At 42.2% G+C, this 25713-nt stretch overlaps 1 protein-coding gene across 1 annotated transcript in view; it reads left to right on the top strand.

The window, feature by feature from the left end:
- Window positions 1-25355, top strand: part of gigyf2 (GRB10 interacting GYF protein 2) — a 127385-nt gene extending 102030 nt beyond the window's left edge. The window contains exons 20-26 of the mRNA XM_070884054.1: window positions 723-905; window positions 2036-2149; window positions 10232-10440; window positions 13808-13962; window positions 14721-14896; window positions 18964-19111; window positions 25189-25355. Of these exons, the coding sequence (XP_070740155.1) occupies window positions 723-905; window positions 2036-2149; window positions 10232-10440; window positions 13808-13962; window positions 14721-14896; window positions 18964-19111; window positions 25189-25256 (1053 nt within the window). The 3' untranslated portion in view covers window positions 25257-25355. The remainder of the gene's footprint in view (window positions 1-722; window positions 906-2035; window positions 2150-10231; window positions 10441-13807; window positions 13963-14720; window positions 14897-18963; window positions 19112-25188) is intronic.
- The last annotated feature ends 358 nt before the right edge of the window (window positions 25356-25713 follow it).

Raw genomic sequence — 25713 nt, 5'->3', positions numbered from 1 at the left:
TTGACACTTGATGAGTCAGAATTTCCTTCAACTGGACACTGGGAAGACAGAGGCTATTCTTTTTGGCCCCCACTATAAACTTTGCTCCATTGCCACTGACTTCATCTCCCCACCACGCATCCCCCCACCCCCTCCCATTACCAGCCCTGAACTTAGGCCATGTGAAACCTTGGCATCCTATTCAGCCCAGTGCTGAGCTTCAAACTCAACATCCTATTCATCACCAAGACCATTTGCTTCCACCTCCATAACACAGCTCCTGCTCCTCCCTTACCCCATACTGCAACTAAAGTCTTTATCCATGCTTTTGTCAACTTTTAATTTCTCCCTTATCCTCCTTACTAGCCTGTTGTTCTCCACTCTCCATAAACTTTAAATTACTCAGCATTCAGTTGCTATTGTGCTGCTCAAAAAAGCATGGATAAAGCCTTCAGCGACAGTGGGTGTAAGGTAGGAGCAGAAGCAGTCACTGCTGTACTATGTGAATTTACCTGCACCAGACATCATTTGGTCAAGATTAAAATATGATGTAGGAGCAGCCTGGAGATAACTTTAGATCAGTCTACTGTGTACTTGACCTTAGGAGTGCTTGATGCAAACAAAACCCAGCGGAAAAATAATCTCGGCAACACTCCTATCTGCTCCTAGATGAACACAAGTTTGTGTTTATACTTTAAAATAGTTTATTCATTTTTTAGTCATATGCTTTTCTTTGCCAATAGCAACGCCGGCAGCAGCAGGAATTGATGAAAGTCTTGCAACAGCAGCAAAACCAGCAGCAGAAACTGTCAGGGTGGGGCAATATTCCCAAAGCGTCGGTCACTACTAAATCGCTTTTGGAGATCCAGCAAGAGGAATTTAGGCAAATGCAGAAACAGCAGGAGAATAGGACACAGACAAGAGCAGTAAGTTTTCTAAAAACATAATTGGTGTGTGATGCATTTTTTTAATGCTAGCTGTTGCAATCTTAACTTTTTTTAAACTTTCTGAACATTTGATTAAAATAAGATCACAAAAGATTTCAAATTTTAATCTTGTCCAAATCACAGCCAAAGGTTCGGAGGGTTGAATATTTGAAAAGTAATGCAATGATGTTTGGAAACATTGTCCTCCCCTCTTCACCGAGAATGAAAACTAAGTTTGAGCTATCAATCTATACTGTGTGCAATATTTCTAGCTTGATTAAAACATCACTGAGCGTTTATTTGCTAGTACAATTCCTTACATCTGAACCTACAAAGTAAAAGTAAAAGTCTTCTGGACTGCTAACTTTAAACTTTTGCTGATCTGGAATAACTAATTGGGAAACAAAAATTAAAATCTTGAGTCATTAGTCACATACCACACTTTTATAATGTCCAATTGATTATCATCTCGGTCAAATAAAATCTGCTTTAATTGCAGAGAACATCAGCCTGAACGTTTTTCTTTGTTGTCAAACCTTTTGGAAATGACTAAGTAGTTCTGCCATGTATTGCAGTGAAACAGTGTACAGTAGGACACTTAGAGTGCATTTGGTACAACATGAATTTCACCATCAGAAGTTGATAACTAGAAAATATATTGAGATGTTGCAAATAGTAGCAAGTATTCTCCAGGCTTCTGGTAACTCTGTTCCTCACCATGAGGAAATGCCTGGCTCTTGCTTAACTGTGGCACAGTTGATACTTGGATGGTTGGTGCAAACCTGTATCCTGCTGCTCCATAGTAGAGCATGTCATTCCTGTAAATCATTGCCACTGCCACCAAATGCAAAATGAATAACCAATTGATTCATCATCTGAGTAATCTCCGATCACATGCTGTTACTTGGGTGGAACGCTGTATGCTGCTGTTTATGGTTTCCACTGAAATTGCAGCAGGAGCAGGGAGTATGCCATCGAAATTCTATCCTATTTTTGCCCAGCTTGCAGTATTCAATGTGAATCGTGACTCTTGAGCTTAATTGTTTAAAATAAAATATTGCCTTGAATGTCTTTCTGATGTTGTGGCTTTCTCCTTTTTCATCTCCTCCCACCCCCTAAAAAAAAATAAGTCGGCAGCAGTGAAGCTTAATCTGTCTGGCAGCCATGAGGATTCATTCAAGAACACCACAGCAATGAAGAGAGAGGAACCATCAACTAAGAGAGTAGGAGCAGAGAGGAGCCAGGTAGGTTTGGTGGGAGCAAATGTCATTCTGCCCCAGGATGTAGTCCCTTCCACCAAATGGACTCAGTTTTGTAATATTATGTCGAGTATGGATCTGAGGGAAGAAATGAGTGAGAACACCTATGTATTTCACTGTTCGATTGTCCTGCAAAGAGCTGACATTTAATTAAGGACCACATTTAACAAAGATGTCTCATCACAGTAGCGACTATCAAAGCAGCAACGATAAAAGATTTAGCAATTTGTTTTGCAGATCTTTATGCTGTGGTTTTAAAGACTGATCAGGATTTACAAATTGGCACATAAATTTTAAATTCTTTGCAGGAATTTAGGTTTATATATGTATTAAAAATCTTGTGTATGCATGTATTTCCCATCAAGTAACAATTCCTTCCTCCTGTAATGTTTAAACTTGCCTATTCATTTTACTTGCCACTGATTAACTCCTTCAAGCTAGGTGACTTACTTATTCGTGAGATATCACTGTTCATCTCGAAGATAGGTGTCACTATTCTCCACACTCTCCAACCTCAAAGATTCAGGGGGGGAGGGGTGTTTCCGGATGTCAGTGGGCACGATTGGTGGCGGGTCGGGTGGGGAAAATGTTTCTTTTTGACAGCGGGTCAGGACCCCACTGACAAACCGCTGCCACATGCCTTTCCCAAATGTCGAGTCTGTCAGCAATGAGCAGACCCGACACGCAGCGGTGGGGGAGGCAGTTCAGGTCATTATGACCTTATTAACATAGGATTAACAACTATTTTGAGCTCACCTTCAGAGTTTACCAGGTTGCCCACACTGCTCGGAGATCACTTGCGGTAAGCAGGGCGCGAGTTGAATGACCATGGAATCATCTCATTACTTGATAGCTGGAAGTGTGTTATAAAAGTTCCCATCTCTCAGCTGTTCACTTTCCAAGCTCGAAAGCTGTTGCTTACTGCATTTGGAAGACAGAGTGAGCTTTATGCAGGTTGCAAGTGTTTGGAGAAAACACTATCCAGTGTCAGCTCATTCCAACAACCCCTCTCACCATTGACAGATTGCTTCTTTCATCTCAAGTTCAACGACCATCCATTATATCAGAATGGGTATAGTTTATACTCTCACCTTGATTCTCACAATCCCACCACAATTAGCCACAACACCAGTAGCACCATCCCTCTTCGCAATCACCTGATGCTGCACAGGACAGAGAGCATCAGCACTCTACCACATTGTAGCCCGGGAGGCCAGGAATGGCCTCACCAGGGCCAGATTTACTTCACTTGACGCTGCACACCCTGGCAGCCACATGATGTGCCAGGTTGGCACTACCCCCACACCAACACTATAAAGCATCCCTACAATGCCCCCGCCATTCCTTTCACACTCATCTCTCAGAACAGGACGTCGTCTCAGAATGATATAGCACAGGAGGCCATTCGACCCATCGTGTGCGTGCCAGCTCTTCAAAGAGCTATCCAATTAATCCCATTTCCGCGCTCTTTTCCCATAGCCCTGTAAATGTTTTCCCTTCAAGTATTTATCTAATTCTCGAGTGTTACTATTGAATCAGCTTCCACCACCGTTTCATGCAGAGCATTCCAGATTACAACTGTGTTTTAAAAAAAATATTTCCTTGTGATGTCTCTGGTTCTTTTGCCAATTACCCCTTAAATCTGTGTCTGGTTACCAACCCTTCTACCAATGGAAACAGTTTCTCATGATTTTGATCACCTCTATTAAATCTCCCTTTAACCTTCTCTATTCTAAGAGAAAAACCCCAGCTTCTCCACATAACTGAAGTTCCTCATTCCTGGTACCATTCTAGCAAATCTCTTTTGCACCCTCAACAAGGCCTTGACATCTTTCCTAAAGTGTCATGTTGAAGCACTGAGCGCCAAGGATAGATTTTCTAATGTTACGCCAAATGTTGGGGTGTAATATGGCCATAACCAATTGTGAAATTGGGTGATCAGTAATGCTTGATTTCCATCCACCTTTTGCCCCGTCTATTGTGATTGGTGTTATTAATGGCTCCTTGAAGCATGCAGCAGTTTGGGGGTGGATGAATGCAAATGAATGCACAATTATGTCATTCACATAATTTTGAGTCATTTATATTAGCAGGTTCTGAGTTCAGTAGAGACCAGTAGATCAAATGCAACATTGTCAGGCTAGAGGAATGCCAGGCTTGCCTGCCTGCACCAGCTACTACCCTCCACCAATATCTACAGGCAGTCATGCACATGTCTAGATTTGTTCAAATAGCAGTGGCTGCTACGAAGGCTCCAATTTACCAGAGAACATGTGACAAAATTATGCCAGTCAGCATTGCGGGGGTTACCGTTACATCTCACCATTCACTGCAACTCAATAAGCCACTTCCAAAGTGCACACACATCTGTCCAAGAGTACAAAGTGTTGAAATAAGATTTAGTTGTTTGACAGCACATTAACACAACCTTCACATGAACATTGGCTAAAACACACAAGTGCCTACCCTTGAGTGGTGTTAGTTGGTATGATTGTACAAGGATCAGGGTGAGTGAGGGGTGGCTAGTGAGATGGGAAGTGATAATGTAGATAGAGAGGGATGGGTGGAGGTGCAAGGTCAGTTGGTGTGAGTAAGGATGTGCAGGAATAGGGTAGGGAAGACAGAGTGATGGGGATATGATGAGTGGCACAGCAGGGTGAGGTTGAGTGTGGCTTTGCAGTAACATTTCGTGATCTACTGAGATCATTGAAAGTTTTGCGCCACTGCAGCCTGGTCCTCCTAACGACATCCCTGCTTGTGTCCTACTGTGCAATGTGCAACCAGGCTGTGTTGATCTCCGTTGGTCTTCCGCCCATTGGAAGAGAAGAGGACCTCCCTGCGTGCTATGACTCCTCCATAAGTATATGTAGGGAGTCATGGGAGAGCCTGGGTGCAGCCCTGCACCTTTACAGCGCTTGTCTGTGTTTGCAGCACCTCAATGCTGTAGAACACTGATGGCACAAAAGTCAATTAATTTGCACATGATCCCTTTAAGGAAACCGGCTGATGACGCATCATCAAATGACGTCATCAGACTAGCTTTCTTCAATTGGCTGGAAAACTTGCTGGGCAGGCTTAACGAGCTCAATCAGGGAAAATCATTTCAGACAGCGGGCTGGAGCCAGCATCAATGCCAGGACCCGCCTCGGACGGTAAAATCCAGCCCAACCCGTTGCCTGCTATCTGCTTCTCTTTCTCTTATCCCCCCATCTCTCGCCAGCTCCTCATCCTCTTCCCTCACTCATCCTCACCCTCCTCGTATTACTTCTGCATCTTGGAAATACACTTCAAAAACTCTGTTTCTGTGATGCTGGGACATTCTTCAAAATACTCAGACATACAAGAATGTCTGCACCTAATTCTCCCAAACTCAGTGGACTTCCTCCTACCCACTGCTTTCAGACCCCTTGGCAATGCAACGACTAATTCCAAACCTCTAGACTCCTCCCCAACTCTAATCACATCCCTATTCCCAGCAGCCCCCCCCCTCCCCCCAGTATTCCCAGATTCAGCAACTTCTCTCCAAATGTTGGGTCAAGGGTGGGTTTTTTTTTTTAAGGAGAGGGGTGATGGGATGACGGACAGTGCCTGAGATAAGGGGACTGTTTACAATGTTAGCTAGCATGGGGGCCAGAAAAGGAAATATTAATGGTTAGCATTCAGTGGGAAATATGGATCTCTGGTGCAGGAGATGGATCTCGTGGACGAGATGAACTCGGAGAGGGCATGAGAGGAGATTGGAGAGAAACTAGAGAGAGATGCAACAGCTGCCTTGTTTATCCCAATAATAATTACAGTTCCTGTTGGTTAATGTATTGCTGTTAGGCTGAACTAAGCTCTAGCTCATTCAGAATAGGCTATTCAACTAATGTGTGTCTGTTGCCTAGTTAAAAAGAAAAAAATATTTTGCCATTTAATGTCAACTGCATGACTAGTCTGCAGATATATATTTCAACTATGTCTGCAACACTAAGTTGCCCATAGTAGCTCATTTTAACAACCAGATAAATAAATGATTGTTAAAGCAAAAATTGTGGATACTGGAAATCTGAAATAAAAACAGAAAATGCTGGCAATACTCAGCAGGTCAGGCAGCATCTGTGGAGAGAGAAACAGAGTTAATGTTTCAGTTCAGTGACGTTTGATCAGAAAATTGATTATTGTGCATGATTCTTAGCATTGAAGAGTGACAGCTCAGTGGGATGGAGGGACATTAACTTGCCTCCTAAAAGTTAATATGTTTGGAAATTTAAAAAATGTCTTGGTTCTAATACAATTCAGATGCTAAAGTATTCTGGAAAAATCCTAACAAATTACTAGTTATGTTCCTTCCCACATTCAGACTTTTTAAATTTTGATAAATGATTCAAAGGAATAATTTGCATTACAGTAATGCTTACCAGTTCAACTCCCAAGATTTCATCCAGTTAACATTTATCTCTTAATTAATGGAAATTAGATTTGAATGTTTTGACATCAATATTAAAATTGACCAAGTTAGTCTAAGCACGGGCAATTCAATTTCAATTAACTTATTTTTCCTCGATTTGTGCAAATCACCTTCAATGTTTATCACCTCACATCTAGTGAAGTGAAAAGATTTTTTCCCAAAAAGCCCACAGATGTATTCATTGTAGCCTGCATGAAAGAATGAGAGCTCATTTAAAGTAATTAAATTGAAAAAGGTGACTGATACTCCCTGGGGTAGAAACTGTAGAACTGCACTAATCATTAGTGCAGATTATGTTATTCTTTTCTTGCTAAACTTGCTTTGCATTGCATTCATTGTTTCCTTTCCATTTGTGTGCATGTATGTATATTATAGTATGAAGTTTGGTAGCATTCCATTTTAAGCATCTGTTATAAAATAGTATTTGCTATATTAGCATGCTTTCCAACAATTAAAAAAAATAATTACACAACAATGAACGCACAATACTTCATCTCCCTCCATTTTCTGAATAGCATTGTTGTAAACTGCATGTTCATGCATCAGGATGTAGATGACTTTTATGCAAGTCTTGCAACTCGAACATCAAATGCCCATTGCTCATTGTCAGCACCACCTTCACCTGTGGAGCCAGTGCATTGTGAGCTGCTGCGGTGGACCATTTTCATACAATTTTTTTACCCTTCATTTCAGGTGTGGCCCAGATATATTGCACAATATACTGGATGCTCAAGTGATGAATGAATTTGTGTTTCTTATCCCCACATCACCAATGAATGCAAGGTACTCCAAGTCTAAGACTTGGAGCCCAAATTACCCCAAGAGTTGCTCCGTTTTTTTTTTGGAGCAACTTGATTTTTCTGGAGTATCTTTTTAGTTGCAATTCTGGCCATTTAACCTTGCGGTGACTTAAGAAATCAGCTAGGGCAGCCAGAGATATTGGGGGGGGGGGGGGCGCGGTGCGGGGAAGGGGACCTTGCACAGCACTAAACATCTTCACAACAACATTAAAGAAGCATAACTATATTTAAAGCACTAAACAAAGCAGTACATTTGCACCAAGCACAAAAAGTAATCAGCAATTAAATAATAAATAAAAAAAAATAGAAGGAACCCTGCACTTAAAGCACCAAAGACCAAAGTAATAATGAATCAATCAGTAAATAACACACACAAAAATAAAAGTCCTACCTTGGGAAACGCAGTGGGCTGCCGATGAGGGAGCCCATTCAGTCAGGACTAGGGACAGCATGCTTTGGGCCCCTCCCATACAGCCTGCAGTGCGTGCACTCACAGATTCGGCCTGCCAGGAGCTACCGCACATGCGTGCAACTCCGCGCATGTGCAGAGGTCCTGGTACTGTTTTCAGTGGCAGGACCTGGCTCCGCCCCCAATTCACTGGGCCACGCTACGCCACCACCGAGGAGAGGCTGGGGAGCGGCCAGAATTGGGAGGAAGATTTTTGGCGCGCTGGGAGGTGGACACAAGTGGCGCACCTCAGGTGAAGGGGCCAGAAAAAGGGGTTGGGGAAATTTGAGCCCATAGTCTCTGCGCTCTCTCCAAGGAAGGGTGAGGTGGTTATATACCTTGGAAGAATTATAATAGAGGCCAGACAAGGTAAATGGTTTGATGTTAGATAAACTCATCTTCACCCCACCCTGAAAATTCTCTTTGGCAGAAATGGGGGAAAGTTGTGGTGATGAGCTAAATTTTTGCCCCTGGCAGGCTCTGTAATTCCTCAGTGGTGAGGATATCCTGAGTTTGGAGAGGGGGGCACTAAAAGATCATAACTACCCACTCATCATAATTTCTCTCATTTCGGGGAAGGGAGGTGGTACAATAAATCTTCCCTGTATCACACCATAATTCTACTTGAGGTTTCAGAATTGCTCTCAATGGGGGAGGGGTAGTGCTGAGATAAAACATCTCTCCCATCCTGAGCTAAAAATTCCTCTCTGATTAGTTGGGAGGGGTAAAGCCCTCCTGCCCCCATGGTCTCAAAGTTCCTCACAATGAGGGTGGTGAGGGAGGGGGGTTGATTTGCAGCTTTCTTCACCAAATGGATCCTGAAGCTGGTCATAGCTATTTAAAGCAACCTGCTTTACCAGCAGCAATTATTCTGGTCTTTAAGATGGTGACACTTTATTTTCAGTGATTAATGAATGCACTTATGCATTTTCCCTCCAGTTTGTATTATATGATCTCTCTCAGCCCATTATAAATAGCAGACTGAAAGACATGACTTTAAAACAAAAAAAAGTCATGTTGAGCGTGGCATGGTAAACAAAATGACACTCTCACCAGATTTGTGGAAATAGGCCTATTGCGTGTGATGTTGTGTGACACTTAGCGCTAGAATTTCCAAACAATCCACCAGCACCAGATTTCCGCCCAAAATACCGCTGATTCCCAAATTATCGCTGGTGAAAAATTCCATTTTAAAAAAAAAAAGAAAATCTGCCCAGCGGGGAAAAAAAATGGTCCTTACACCCTGATTCTTAGCAAAAAAAATGGAATATTAGGCGGTTCGGTAATTACTAAGATTAACACCGAGCCTGCAGGTTGGGCCTAGGAGGAGAGAAAAAACGCACAATATATTTTTCAAAAAATGTAAAATAAAAAATCAGAAAAACATTCTCGGGACCCTTTTCACTTAAATCGCCACAAGAGAATTTTAAAATAATTGGTAAAAACCCATTTACTTACCTTTTTTTGTAGGACTACTGACCTACCGCCCAGCTCCGCTGCTTCTCGTGGGTGTTTTTTTTCAACCTATCTGCGGGTCACCGCTGAGCTAAAAATTGGGCCATGGTGTTCTATGGACAGTGCACACCGGCGGTCCGCTCCCCAGCGGTACTTCAAAACCGCCGGCGCAACTCAGCTGTGGAATTTTTCGCCGACCTGGTTCTCACCCAAAACAAAGAATACCGCCCAAAAACCGAGCGGCAAAGCAATGGAAATTCTAGCCGTTCGTCAATGTCAATTTGTTCAGACCTTAACCTCTGCCCATATTTTGCTCTGATGTATTTTTTCTCTTTGTTTCCCATGGCAGCTGATAATTATCCTGCCATTCACACCCTATCTAAACTGATCTTTTCCTAAATTCTGCTATTACCATCTCAAGTCGGCCCATCATCCCTTTTGTATGTCAAATCTCTCCTGTCTTCCACCCTATCAAAGACCTTCCCTTTTGTTCTTCCCCTCCCCCTTTCAGTGCTCCTTAAGAATTTGTTCATTTTGAACATTCACCAGTTCTGACGAAGGGTCATCGACCCGAAACGTTAACTCTGCTTCTCTCCACAGATGCTGCCTGGCCCGCTGAAATTTCCAGCATTTTCTGTTTTTATGTCCAGTTGTTTTGTGTGTTGAGAGCTCATGAACCATTCTCTTTTTTTAGTTTAAACAAACTGGTAGACTGTCAGTATCAATTGGAGTGATGCAAGCTGTTCCTAATGCTGTACACGTCAATTAACATGGGAACTTTAATGAAACATAAGAGGACAGGCAGATTGCACCAGTTATTCAACTTGTGTAATGTTTTGTAGTATAATTTTAATGGTTTTTCATATTTAAAATAGCAAACCCATTATTTAATGTTCTGTGCTTATTTTATTTAGCATTCCAGTTTACCAGTTAGTACTACTTCTGTATGGGGCTCAGTAAACACCAGTCCTACCAACCAATGGGGAACAGACATAAGCAGTGTCTGGGGTGCTCCAGATAACAAGAACTCAAATGTGGGCTTTTGGGATGAGGCTGTGAAAGAAATGGGGCCTCCGACAAGAAACCAGACCTCCAAAAGTAACAAGAATAATTCCAACCCTGGGTAAGAGAACTAACACTTTTGATCTTAAAAAAAAAAAAATCTTGGTATAATTCATGTTACTATACTGTGACCTGGTTTATAAACAGGAAAAAAACTTTCACCGAGTTGTTGCTTTCAAAACAGTTCAAAATCCACTGTACCTTGTGCAAAACCTGATATAAACAAGCATTTTGACAAGTTTCATGTAGGGAAATAGCTACCTATGAACATTAGGAGTCACTGAAGATGTGTAGTCTTGGGGCAGGTTTCTCTTTTAGCTTAAGGATATAAGATAAGAATTAGGAGCAGGAGCAGGCCATTTGGCCCCTCGAGCCTGCTCCGCCATTCAATGAGATCATGGCTGATCGTCTACCTCAACTCCACTTTCCTGCACTATCCCCATATCTCTTGATTCCCTTAATATCCAAAAATCTATCGTTCTCTGTCTTGAATATATTCAGACCGAGCCTTCTGGGGTGGAGAATTCCAAAGATTCACCACCCTCTGAGTGAATAAGTTTCTCCTCATCTCAATACTAAATGACTGACCCATGGTTCTGGACTCATCAGCCAGAGGAAACAACCTCCCTGTCAACCCCTGTAAGAATTTTGTCTGTTTCAATGAGATCAGCTCTCAATCTTAAAAACTCTAAAATATAGGCCTAGTCTACTCAATATCTCCTCATAGGACAATCGCCCCATCCCAGGACTCAGTCTGGTGAACCTTCGTTGCACTCCCTCAATGGCAAGTATTCCTTCCTTGGGTAAGGAGACCAAAACTGTGTACACTACTCCAGGTGCGGTCTCATATAATTGCAATAAGATGTCTTTACTCTTATACTCAAATCCTTTTGTAATAAAGGCCAACATACCATTTGCTTTCGTAATTGCTTGCTGTACCTGCATGTTAACTTTCAGTGATTCGTGTACAAGGACACCCAGGTCCCTCTGAACAACATTTCCCAATTTCTCACCATTTAAAAAAAAAAAATACTCTGCTTTTCTATGTTTCCTACCAAAATGGATAACTTCATATTTTTCCACATTGAGGTCAAGTTTCGGCCTGAGTTGCTCCTATATTTTTGGAGCAACTGGTTTAGAATGGAGTATCTTAGAAATTGCAATTCTCGGCATTTAGTTTGCTCCAGTTCTAGTCAGTTAGAGCAGTTTCATTTTGGAACAGATTTTTTTTTCCCAAAAGGGGGCGTATTCGGCCACTTACACCTGTTTTGAAAGTTTAGGCAGTGAAAACTTACTCCAAACTGACTTAGAATGGAGTAAGTGTAGATTTTTGTACGCTCACAAAAACCTTGCCTACACTTTACAAATCAGGTGTAGGAGGGTGGTGGAAGGGAAGTAATTAAATTCTACAAACATTCAACAGTCTTGCTTATACAAATAAAGAGCCACCCTGACTAAAAAATTCTAAACAAAACAAAGACAAAATATTGAATATTCCTACCTGTATGAAGCAGCAGCAGCCTTCGAGCTGCGGTGCTTCAGGCAGGCCTTCCTTCCATGTAGGAGACGGGCGGCGTCAGTGGCTCGACGGCAGCCGAAGACACAGCAAGCAAGCAGCCTTCGAGCTGCGAGGGAAGCTGAGGCCATTCGGCCACAGGATAGGGGCGGTGGCAGTGGCTGACGGCGGCCAAAGACACAGCAAGCAGCCTTTGAGCTGCGAGGGAGACTGAGGCCATTCGGCCAGAGTCAGGGAGAGGCAGCCAGATAGCAAGTTTGAAACTTAAATTTGCAGAATGGGTACTGCATTGTCAACACCAGGTGATTTATTCAACAGTGCTGCTAAAAGCACTCCTTCAGACACAAAAGCCACCAGAATTCAATCCCAAGCTTTTCCAGGGGTCCACGAGACAAATCAGCACACTTCTTTAAGTCCCTTTAAAAATGGCCGAGTGCCAATGTTTCTGGGCTACTGCGCGCGTGCGCGCTCCAACACGCACGCGCAGGGCTGCCGGCACGACATTGTCTCATTTAACTTAGCCCCGCCCTCTCCACTTGCAGAATCAGCATGACTCTGTGGCTCCGCCCGCCTGCTGCTGTGCACGCGCCGCGCTGAGCTCCCAGGGACCAGCAAGGAGCCGAAGAATTAAGAGGTATTTTTCTGTCGCACTTTTAGGCACGAAAAATGGGCGTCCAGGCCGGGGCTGCGTCGTTCAAGGCGCGGCCCGAAACTTGACCCCAATATTCCATTTGCCATGTTCTTGCCCACTCACTTAACCTGTCTATATCCCCTTGAAGTCTTTTTGCATCCTCCTCACAATGTTATATTCCTATTGAGCTTTGTATCATCAGCAAACTTGGATATATTACATTTGGTCTCCTCATCCAAATCATTGATATAGATTCTGAATAGCTGGGGCCCAAGTACCGATCCTTGCGGCACAAGATATAGCCTGCCAACCTGAAAATGACCTGTTTATCCCTACTCTCTGTTTTCTGACTTAATGTTGGAAGTCATTCAACAGCAACGATACTACTGCACACACCCTAATAGTTTTTCCAAATCCAAGGGACACTTGCTTCCAAGAAACTTTTTAATAAGAGTTGCAGTTTGTAGAAGGTGCCTCTTAAGTACTTTTCGTGTGCTATTCATACTTGTTGCTTCTTTGATACTCTGCCAAAACCAGAACATGGGCTCTGGGCATTACTGTTTTTTTTTAAATATGGCTGGTGAATCATGAGTTATTTAAAATGTATTTTTTATGGTGTTTTGTTCAACCTATATCAAAGTGTGGTATTTACATTGTAGATGACTGGACAATGCAGGTGACTGTGGAGCAGTGGTTTAGTATTAAGGCAATATCTAGCTTGCTCATCTCTTAAACCATTGATTAACAACAATGGTCCAGTCTAATGAACTTTGGTCAGTGTGGAGTATAAATCTGGGTTAGAGCACTTAGACTAGAATCATTAGTAATGGAGCTCCTGGGTAAGTAAATGAATAGGATCTGTCTTTCTGTGTTCCATTTACACTTGTTTTGCATAATGGTGCGTGACCTTTTCTACAATGTCATGCGATTACCTATGAGAGCTCAACATTTCAGACTTGGAAAAGTATCTGAAGTTTTCACTATGACTTGCTGCTTCCCCTCCCCACCCCACCCCTCACTGCCCGTGCCCCAGTAAAGTTAAAGCTTTTTTAAAAAAAACAAATCACCCTGCCCGACCCTATTGTTGGGAGCTCTCTCGGGCCACCATAACTTGCACAGAAACGCACCACGTTAATGGCGTTTCAAATCGTCCATCGAAGTTATGGCAGCCAATTGGGAAAATCACAGCACATGTTTAAAGTCTGGTTTATTTTAATCTAAAAAAAAGAAAATGATTTCTTTGTACAAGATTTAATATGAAACAATTTGCTGCAATTTCAGAAAGTCGCATGGAGTTCAAAACAAACCAAATAAAAAGGCTGAAGAGGAAGAAAAGCTTATGAAGTTGTTTCAGGGTGTGAACAAGGCACAGGATGGATTTACCTTGTGGTGTGAACAGATGTTACATGTTCTCAACACAGCTAACAACTTGGATGGTAAGAACCAGTTTGCACAGTTAAGTTTTGCACTCCTTAACTTTAAAACTTTTCTTGTAATGCATGAATGTAACATTAGTGGTACACAGACTTATGAGCTACCTTGTATTGTAAAGGGTTTAATGATAGTTGTGTGGGAGAAGCACCTTCTAAAGGCAACTTCCCTTCTCTCTATGGAGGAGCTGAAGAGTGCTAATATTGTCCAAGTGGACAATAACACTCCCAATATATTTGCAAGCCTGTTAACAATGTGGCAACCATCTAGCATTTTATCAGCATTTGTTTTCATTCATCCTCCTGTTTACTGACTGAAGTAACTCTAGTAAACTTTAGTCCATCTCCGCACAGCACCATGCCTTATTTACTGCTCAGCACCTCCGCAGCTGAACCAAGTCAAATGACCTCAAACACTGTCTTTTGCACATCAAAGCTTTGGTGTCACAAGTCCAATGATTGAAGCTATATGCCATGTTTTTTTTTAGATTTAATTATTTTTTACAGCTGTATAAAATAATTTTACTACTAAATAAGCTTGTAGAGTATCAGTGAAGAAATTAATGTTGAATATATTGATAAAATTTATTTAAGATAATATAGATCCATCTTCTCAGCCAAAAATAAAATCAGGATCAAGATGAAGAATATAGGTCCCATTCGGGATTTCAAGTATGGCATAGCTAATATTACAGTATTTGTACAGAAATGCATCCAACTTTCTCTAAACATCAACTTAAGTATTGATGTTTATCCTTCTGTAGTCCCTACATTTGTCTCATTTTTGAAAGAAGTTGACTCTCCTTATGAAGTTCATGATTATGTCCGAGCTTACCTTGGTGACACTCCAGAAACAAAGGAATTTGCAAAGCAGTTTCTAGACCGACGTGCCAAACAGAAAGCCAATCAGCAGCAACAGCAGCAACTACGGCAGCAGCAGGTTGGTGTATGAAATATTACAATTAACATTGTATGGGTTATCGTGACTACATACAAGTAATTTCATTTTCATTGACCGTTAATCAATCATAGAATCATAGAAATTTACAGCACGAAAGGAGGCCGGCCGACAAAGAACTATTCAGCCTAATCACACTTTCCAGTTCTTCATCTGTAGCCTTGTAGGTTATGGCACTTCATGTGCATATCTAAATACTTTTAAAATATGGTGAGGGTTTCTGCCTCCACCAGCTTTTCAGGCAGAGAGTTCTAGACCCCCACCACCCTCTGGGTGGAAAAAAAATTCCACTCAAATCCCCTCTAAACCTCCTACCAATTACTTTAAATCTATTCCCCCTGGTTGTTGACCCCTTTGCGAAGGGAAATGTGTCCTTCCTTTCCACTCTATCCAGGCCCCTCATAATTTTATACACCTCAATTAGGTCTCCCCTCAGCCTCCTCTATTCCAAAGAAAACAATCCCAGCCTATCCAATCTTTCCTCATAGCTAAAATTTTCCAGTCCAGGCAACGTCCTCTTAAATATCCTCTGTACCCTCCCTCGTGCAATCACATCTTTCCTGTAATGTGACCAGAACTGCACACAGTACTCTAGCTGTGGCCTAACTAGTGTTTTATACAGTTCAAGCATAACCTCCCTGCTCTTGTATTGTATGCCCCGGCTAATAAAGGCAAGTATCCCGTATGTCGTCTTAACCACCTTATCTACCTGGCCTGCTACCTTCAGGGATCTGTGGACATGCACTCCTAGGTCCTTTTGTTCCTCTACACTTCTCAGTATCCTACCATTTATTGTGTATTCCCTTGCCTTGTTAGCCCTCCCCAAATGCATTTCCTCAGACTTCTCCAGGTTGAATTCCATTTGCCACTGTTCTGCTCACCTGACCAGTTGATTGATACCTTATTGCAGTCTACAGCTTTCTTCTTCATTATCAACCACATGGCCAATTTTTATATCATCTGCAAACTTCTTAATCATACCCACTAAATCATTGATATATACCACAAAAAGCCAAGGACCTAGCACTGAGCCCTGCGGATCCCTACTGGAAACACTTTCCGGTCATCAACCTTTTGCTTCCTGTCTGAGCCAATTTTGGATGCAACTTGCCACTTTGCCTTGGCTTTTACTTTCGTAACTAGTCTGCCATGTAGGATCTTATCAAAAGTCTTGCTAAAATCCATATACACTACATTAAATGCACTATCTCATCGACGCTCTGTTACCTCCTCAAAAAATTCTATCAAGTTAGTCAGACACTATTTTCCTTTAACAAATCCATGCTGACTGTCTTTGATTAATCTGTGACTATCTAAATGTAGATTTATCCTGTCCCCCAGAATTTTTTTCCAGTAGTTTTCCCACCACTGAGGTTAGGCTGACTGGCCTGTCTATCCCTTTCTCCCTTTTTAAACAATGGTACAATGTTAGCAGTCCTCTGGCACCACGCCTGTAGTTAGAGAGGACTGGAAAATTATGGTCAGAGCCTCTGCTATTTCCTCTCTTCTCTTCTCTTTTAACAACCTGGGATACATTTCATCTGGGCCTGGGGATTTATCCACTTTCAAAGATGCTAAACCCCTTAATACTTCCTCTCCCGCACTGTTTACTTTATCTAATTTCACACTCCTCCTCCCAAATTACAATCGCCCCTCTATTTTGTGAAAACAGACACAAAATATTCATTAAGAACCATACTCACGTCTTCTGCCTCCGCACACAGATTACCTTCATGGTCTCTAATAGGCCCTACTCTTTCTTTAGTTCTCCTCTTGCTCTTAATGTATTTATAAACCATCTTTGGGTTTTCCTTGATTTTACTTGCCAATATTTTTTCATGCTCTCACTTTGCTTTCCTAATTTCCTTTTTAATTTCACCCCTGCACTTTCCATATTCCTCTAGGGTTTCTGCAGTAGTGAGCCCTCGGTATCTGTCATAAGCCTTCCTTTTTTTCTTTATCCTACCCTATATGCCCTTTGACATCCTGGAGGCTCTAGATTTGTTACTCTCACCCTTTTTCTTTAAGGGAACGTACTTGCTCTGAACCCTCACAATCTCCTCCTTGAATGCCTGATGCTGTTCTGACACTGATGTACCTTCAAGTAGCTGTTTCCAGTCCACTTTGGCTAAACCACATCTCAACTTAGTAAAATTGGCTTTTCCCCAATTGAGAACTTTTATTCCTGCTTTATCTTTGTCCTTTTCCATAACTACCCTAAATCTAACTGAAATATGATCACTAGCACCAGAATACTCTCCCACTAATAGCCCTTCCACCTGCCCAGTTTCATTCCCCAAAACCAAGTCCAGAATCGTCCCCTCCCTTGTTGAGCTTGTACATTCTGGCTAAAAAAAGTTCTTAATGCATTTTAAGAAATCATTAATTCTATCCCAGTTAATATTGGGATAGTTGAAATCTCCTACTATTACTGCCCTATAGTTTTTGCACTTCTCAGTAATTTGCCTACATATTTGCTCTTCTATCTCCCTCTGACTGGGGGTCTATAGCACGCACCCAGCAGTGTAATCACCCCTTTTTTGTTCAATTCAACCCATATGGCCTCATTTGATGATCCTTCTAATGTATCATCCCTCCTCACAGCTGTAATTGTTTCTTCAATCGATACTGCAACCCCTCCTTTTTTTATTGTCCTCTCTATCCCATCTGAAAACCCTGTAACCAGGAATGTTGAGCTGCCTTTCTTTCAGCCATGTCTCAGTAATAGCTATAATATCATGCTCACACGTGTCTGTGTGCCCTCAGCTCATCTGCCTTATTCCCAGACTCCTTGCATTGAAGTATATACTATTTAACACTGCCTAATTATTTACTACATTACCATGCCAGGTGGCGCAAGGCGTGGATTCGGCACTAGTTGTTAGTTGATCATTGTGCAAGTTAAACTGAAATTGAATTTTAATTATACGTTGCATGATGCCATTAAGTCTATTTTTTAAATATCTGTACCATCTTCCAATCTGGTCGTTTCCCCTAGTATTGGCCCCATCTTCACTCCTTCCAGTCCAAATAGACTTGTGTGTATTTGACGCAAAACTGGCATAGCCATCCATAGCCCAGATCCGGCTGAACCACATCAAGTGTCACCAGGCTTCATTATCCTCTGCCAAAATCACCCACTATTCCAGGATTATCCTTGAGAGCAACGATGATCTCCTTAAACTCCTCCATCCTCTCCCAACAAATGCTGGACGCTCATGGACTTCATAACTCTGCTGCCCCTATCTTATTCTGCACGTAGTCTCTATCACCAACACCTTTGTCCTTGCTGACCATGGCTCCCGGTTCGCCCTAAGTTATCACTTTGCTGTTTGTGGGATCTTGTTGTGTGCAAATTGGCTGCCGCGTTTCCTACATTAAAACAGTGTATTCAAAAGTACATAATTGGCTGTAAAGTGCTCTGGAACATCCTGAGGGCCTTAAAGGCACTATATAAGTACAAGTTCTTTGTTCCTTTTAGTTGAGGTTACTTGAATTTGTCATTTTGAAAGTAAATATTAATTGTAGCAATTTCTCAGGATTTTATTGCTTATAAAGCAAAATAAAACATGATTGTAAAATTAAGACAATACCGCACTCTTATTTACAAGCATAATTTCATGAGTTTAAATAGTTTTGGTCGGAAGTGTCTCCTTCCCCCCCCCCCTGTTCACAGCAGTCAGCATAATGTGCTTTATTTTGGCAATAGTTGATTTTAAAAAAAACACAGTATTTTGCAGTACCATTAATTCTGTAATTTTCCACTTGTTGATTTCTGCAGAAAGGGGAGAGAAAGAATGCTGGGCTTCAACGGAAGGGGAAAGTTGGTAAAATATTTAGTGAACTTGTTGAAGTAGGGGGAAAAAAAGTACACCAATTCCAAATTGGACTCCCTCAAAAGGGGCAAAAATTTAAGAAATCAAAAAGGGTTATTACTGATGACTACCAATAACTTGTAAGTTACTGTTTAAAATCAGCACTTTTTAATTTGTATATTTTTGGGCACGGTGTTCCTATTTAATATGATTTTGTTGTGTTTTATGCTTTAGGATTCAGCATGGGCTGAGAGTCAAACGGGTCTGCAGTCCATTTATCCATCAAATCACAGCAGAAATCAACAATCTAATTTTGAATCTGTACAGTCTGGGAAGAGGAAGAAAAAACAGAAGATGACACGTGCTGACCCCAGCATTTTAGGTTAGTGTGCAGTTTTCATAGCCATTTTAGAAACAGACCACAGCAAATATACTGGTGCTATTCCCATTTAGCTTGCAACAAGTTTCATGATGTCTAGATTTGAGCAGGGCACTGTACTGAATCTTGACGCACAAGACCAGTGGTGGTCAGCTGGCATTTCCTGAGCCAGCTGCAGTCCTGTTGCACCATTTTCAATCATGAAGTGAGTGATGCAGAATAACAAAGGACACAATCAGCCTAGGTAAAGTCGGCTTTATTTCATTCTGACCTGTCAAAAAAATACATTGAATTTTAGCATGAATGCGTTGCCATTTTAGGTGGGGCCTGAGGTTCATAATTCTGTAGTTAAACAATAAACCAGCCCATAGCTCAGCCAAAGCAAACTGAGTAACACCACCTCTACAACAAGCACAAACTTCAACCGTGCTACTTTCTTGTGCAGTGGAAAAGAAGCCAGATGGTGTTACCTGGAATGCAGGTGCCACTTGGGGTTTACTGAACAACGAACTGCTGCCATTAACTGAGTGGGAAATAGAAGTTGGGAGGGGGGGTGGGCACGAGAAAATATTACCCAAATTTCAAGGAGGAATTTGGCATCCAAGTATGTGAAACCAGGTTCCAAATTTCTTTACATTGTCTACTTGTGCTAATTGTATTTACAATGATGGGAACCGATATCTGTTCATTGGCATCTTTAATAATTCATTAAAGAATGGTGTAGTGCCAGAGGACTGGCGAATAGCTAACGTAATACCTATATTTAAGATGGGGGATAGAACATGCCCAGGGAATTATAGACTAGTCAGCTTAAGGTTAGTATGCAGGTACAGCAAGTGATCAGGAAGGCCAATAGAATCTTGGCCTTTATTGCAAAGGGGATGGAGTTTAAAAGCAGGGAAGTCTTGCTACAGTTATACAGGGTATTGGTGAGGCCGCACCTGGAATACTGTGTACAGTTTTGGTTTCCATGTTTAAGAAAGGATGTACTTGCTCTGGAGGCAGTTCAGAGACGGTTCACTAGGTTGATTTATGGAGATGAGGAAAGGTTGAGTAGTTTGGGCCTCTACTCATTGGAATTCAGAAGAATGAGAGGTGATCTTATCGAAATGTATAAGATTATGAAGGGACTTGACAAGATGGATGCAGAGAGGATGTTTCCACTGATGGGGGGGGGGGGGGTATAATCTTAGAATAAGGGGCTGCCCATTTAAAACTGAGATGAGGAGGAATTTCTTCTCTCTCAGGGTTGTAAATCTGTGGAATTCGCTACCTCAGAGAGCTATGGAAGCTGGGACATTGAGTAAATTTAAAAGAGATAGACAGTTTATTAACCGATAAGGGGTTATGGGGAGTGGGCGGGGAAATGGACCTGAGTCCATAATCGGATCAGCTAAGATTGTATTAAATGGTGGAGCAGGCTCGAGGGGCCGTATGGCCTACTCCTCCTATTTCTTATGTTCTTATTAACATCGGTGGTAGGAAAAATAATGTAATCACTACTAAAGAAGAAAATAGAAAAATATCTACAACTTGTATTTATATAGTGCCTTTAACGTAGTGAAATGTCCCAAGGCGCTTCACAGGAGTATTATGTGATAAATATTTGACACCAAGCCGCATAAGTAGCAATTAGCGCAGGTGACCAAAAGCTTGGTCAAAGAGGTATGTTTTAAGGAGCATCTTGAAGGAGGGAAGAGAAGCGGAGAGTTTTAGGCAGGGAGTTCCAGAGCTTGGGGCCGAGGCAACAGAAGTCACGGCCACCAATGGTGGAACGATTACAATCGGGATGCTCGGGGGCAGAATTAGAGGAGCACTGACTTCTTGGGGGCTTGTGGAGCTGGAGGAGATTAAAGATAGGGAGGGCGAGGCCATGGAGGGATTTGAAACTAAGGATGAGAATTTTGAAATCGAGGCTTTGCTTAACTGGAAGCCAATGTAGGTCAGCGAGCACAGGGGTGATGGGTGAGCGGGACTTGGTGCAAGTTAGGACATGGGCAGCCGTGTTTTGGATCACCTCTAGCTTACGAAAGGTAGAATGTGGGAGGCCAGCCATGAGTGCATTGGGATCGTCAAGTCTAGAGATAACAAAGACATGGACGAGGGCTTCAGCAGCGTATGAGCTGAGGCAAGAGTGGAGACGGGCGGTGGAAACAGACGACCTTAGTTATGCTGCGGATATGTGGTCGAAAGTTCATTTCAGGGTCAAACATGACATCGTCTGATTCAGCCTCAGACGCAAGTTGGGGAGCGGGATGGAGTCAGTGTCGAGGGAACGGAGTTTGTGGCGGGGACCGAAAACAATGGCTCTGGTCTTCCCAATATTCAATTGGAGAAAATTTCTTCTCATCCAGAACTGGATGTCGGACAAGCAGTCTGACAATTCAGAGACCGAGGAGGGGTCGAGAGAAGTGGTCGTGAGGTAGAACTGGATGTCATCAGCCTATATGTGGAAACTGACTGTGTTTCCGGATGATGTCGCCAAGGATGATGTTTCAAGACAGAAAGCAAAGAGTAGGGGCAAACGGTACCTATTCACAGTGACCGAAGGGTAGTGGTGTTCCACAAGGATCAGTGCTGGAACCACTGTTCACAACTTATATTAACGATTTAGACTTTGGAATCAAAAACACAGTTTCTCAATTTGCAAATGACACCAAATTGGGAGGGATAGTTCATCCTGAGGAGGACTGCAACAAATTATAGGAGGACAATAATAAACTTGCAGAATGGGCATATGATTGGCAAATGAAGTTCAACACAGATAAATATGAGGTATTACATTTTGGTAGGAAGAATAGGGAGGTCATATTATTTGGAGGATGTGAGTCTAGGGGTAGAGGAACGAAGGAATGTCTGAGTACAAATACACAAATCACAAAGTTGCAACATAGGTTAGCAAAGGCCAAATATAAAGCAAACCAAGCACTAGGGTTGATTTCTAGAGGTATGGAATTGAAAAGTAAGGAAGTTATGCTAAACTTGTATTGAATCTTGGTTAGACCACACTAGGAGTACTGCATACAGTTCTGGTCACCATATTATAAAAAGAATATTGAGGCACTGGAGAGGGTGCAGAGTAGATTTACAAGGATGATACCAGAAATGCGAGGGAATACATATCAGGAAAGAATGAACAGGCTTGGTCTCTTCTCTTGAAAAAAAGAAGGCTGAGGGGGTGACCTAATAGAGGTCTTTAAAAGGTTTTGATAGTGTGGATAGAGAATGTTTCCACTTGTGGGGAAGAGCATAACTTGAGGCCATCAATATAAGATAGTCACCAAGAAATCCAATGGGGAATTCAGAAGAAACTTCTTTACCCAAAGAGTGGTGAGAATATAGAACTCGCTACCATGGAGTGGTTGAAGCGAATAGTATAGATGTATTTAAGGGGAGGCTAGACAAACATATGAGAGAGAAGGGAATAGAGGGTTATGGTGATAGATTTAGATGAGGAAAGACAGGAGTATGCTCGAGTGGAGCATAAGTGTTAGCATGGACTAGTTAGGCCGAATGGCCGCCTTTCTGTGTCGTATATCCTATGGAATCCTATGTAAACTTCAGCCTTTACACTGTGCTTCACAATTGTACGGAGAAAATACTAACATATAGCAGAGCACCTGAATCACCCATGCTACCATATTCCATAACTGTTGACAGACCAGTTGCTCTGACTCACTATGGTACCTAGAAGGATAAAGTTAGCACTAGGGGCTGGGATTCTTTCCACTCTGAGATGACCCTGCAAGCCAGTACCCTGGCAGGTAGGGTAATCATTTTTGACCAAACTGTGGAAAGCTTACCAGTGCTTTCTACTTGTAAACTGCGCAGTTTTAGCTGATTAAACTCCGGCAGTACTCTTGTAGTTTTAATAGATCAACCTGTGCCTAAGCACTCTACGCTTGGGTAAATGAAATGTGTTCCCATAGGGAGAGAGTGATGTCCATACTGGGCAAACACTCTAAATTTCGGGATTTCACACCTGCCAGGCACCAGAAGAAAATAGAATGTCATTGAGAGCCGGTTAACCATATTTAAGACATGTGCCTTTGTCATTATTCAGTTTATTTTTCTGTTCTTGAGCTTTGAAAGATCAGCCACATCTTAACTATGAGTCAGGCCTTTTCAGCAGAATACCCGAGTTCAGTATCTTCCAGTTTTATATTTCAGGATGGTTAACAGCTAACACACTCAACAGTTCGTTAGATATATTCGATGTGGCCCTTACGGCTAAAGGGATCAAGGAGTGTGGAGAGAAAGCAGGAACGGGGTACTGAAGTTGCATGATCAGCCATGATATTGAATGGTGGTGCAGGCTCGAAGGGCCGAATGGCCTACTCCTGCACCTATTTTCTATGTAATGTTTGTTCTCGGCTCTTTTTACAATAAACATTTTGAGGCCGAAATAGCCCCTTTCCTTAAGGCCTCAACGCTTTTCGTGTAATGGCTGCCATTATCAAAATTCCGCTCCTGTGGTATCCCGGCCATGTCCTGCTCTCCCCCTCACCACTCCGCTGCTGCAAATCCATGCTAAGTGCGTCATCACAGTGCACACCACCGATGATTTCTCCCCCGCCGCCCCCCTCCCCGACAGTGACTTTCCTCCATGAAAATCTTCCTCCCACCGGGCGTTGCCAAAACCTGCTTTTCCCTCCAACGGTACAGTGAGGCCGTGGCATTCTGCTATGGCGGTGTGGCTCCAATTAAAGAGGAAAATGCACGGTCATTGCCACCATGTTTTCCTTTGGCTGACTGCCATGTCAGGCCAAGAATTATGCCCCGAGTTTGGCCGGGCCACCAAAGGATGCTAGGCCACTAACCTGGCCAAAACCCTCCCTGGTGGCCCAGTGGACCAAACTTTAGAAATCGCGCAGGCTCTTCCCTTTTAAGTGAAGGGCAGAGCTGTGGTGACGCAGCGCTGCGTTGATGACTGACAGCGGCGGCCGCTCCACTCCACCCCGACTTCCGCCGCTCTAGTGTACTCACCGCCCCACCTCCACCTATAGCAGTGCCTGGTCTCCAGTCGTCTTGGACCCCCTTGCCACTGGATCAAGACCTCGCTCAGCTAAGCCCGTGTGGTAGCCAGTGTGCAACGACCACCCCATGTTAAAAGAACTCACGCACAGGCATCTTCCACTTCACTCCACCTCCATTATGAACGATTTCCAGTCCGCCTTGGGGAAAAAAAAGCCAAAGAGCGGAATTTCACTCGAGGCCACTTCAACCACCGCGGTGGTAAAAATAGTAGAAACGTGATGCGTGCATCCCGTTTTGGGTGGAGCGCAATTTCAACCCTTTACTTAACTCCCAACATGAATGTGTTGTAACTTTCACTTCAACAGTAGCAGTATTGGCCTGGGCTCATAACCAGCAAATATTTAGCAGATTCTTCTCTCTCGTAGGCTTCTTTGTACACTTATCAGTCTGTATAATGTAATGTAAAGTCTTAATTTATTTTGAAGGATGCATATGTGCAATTACTGTAATAGAACACATTGGTAAATAAGCAGGTATCCACTTCAAACTAGCTGCTTTGGATTGCAAAAGTGCATTTATTGCAAAGGTTCATATTGGGTAGTCTGTTGACTGAGAAATGATTACACACTGAAGACTTTCTTAGGAATAAGAAACAATTCTGGCTTCAAAAATAATTAAACATGCTTATCATCATGCTATTAGTTGGGGGCATCAGAGGATTTAAATCCGACAAGGACATTGCCAAGTTATTGGTGTCTTAACCTGCAGCATGTTGTCCATGGAAATTGCCTCAATCCGAGCTTTTGAAGCTGTTCCAAGTCTGCAACTGGACATGTATTTTTTTCTTACTACGAATGGATCATTTAAATTATACTGTGTCCTGAAATTTAACTGTAGCGATTGGTGATGCATAGAATGCACCAAATATCCTGGAAAAGTGCTTTTTTTTATTAAAATTGTCTGAGAATAGCTGCTTATGATTACTGAGCAGAAAGACAAGTTTTAAAAACTGAAGTGCTGGAAATATGTTTGCTAGTTTTAGGCTAACAATGTCAAGATAAGTAAATGTGTTGCCTTTTTATCCCCCCCCTCCCCCCCGGCAGGTTTTTCTGTAAATGCTTCATCGGAGCGCCTGAACATGGGAGAAATTGAGACACTCGATGACTACTGAACACAAGCAAACAATTGATTTATTTAAAAGAAAGTTGTTAATCATGAATTCTGAATGCACTAACCAATATCAGTTAATTAAAAAAATCTATCACCTTGAGTTCATGTCTCTCTTTGTAACTTCAACACACTTTGTCATGGCCCTTTCACTACATAGTGCAATCATGTTTCAAATACAAAGCCTCTGCACCAACCTGCATGTTTTTGAGCATTGAATCACATTTTCCACAGTGTAATATTAATAGTGTCTATGTCCTATAAACACTTGTTTCCTTATCACTTTATTGGATTTTATTCAGAATACATGATTAACGGGTCTATTCAATGTTGGTCATATTAACACCCATTCTTTGGTTGAACATTACAGAACAATCCTATCAGTAATGTATTTATAAGCTAATTCCATAATACACTTGTGTTGAAGTGCTTGCTTTAGTACTGAGATGTATTAAAGGTGG

This window comes from Pristiophorus japonicus, chromosome 6 (assembly GCF_044704955.1).
Source record: "Pristiophorus japonicus isolate sPriJap1 chromosome 6, sPriJap1.hap1, whole genome shotgun sequence".
Taxonomy (NCBI): Eukaryota; Metazoa; Chordata; class Chondrichthyes; family Pristiophoridae; genus Pristiophorus; species Pristiophorus japonicus.
The sequence above is the reverse complement of the archived record's forward strand: the minus strand, read 5'-3'. Positions and strand labels throughout refer to the sequence as shown.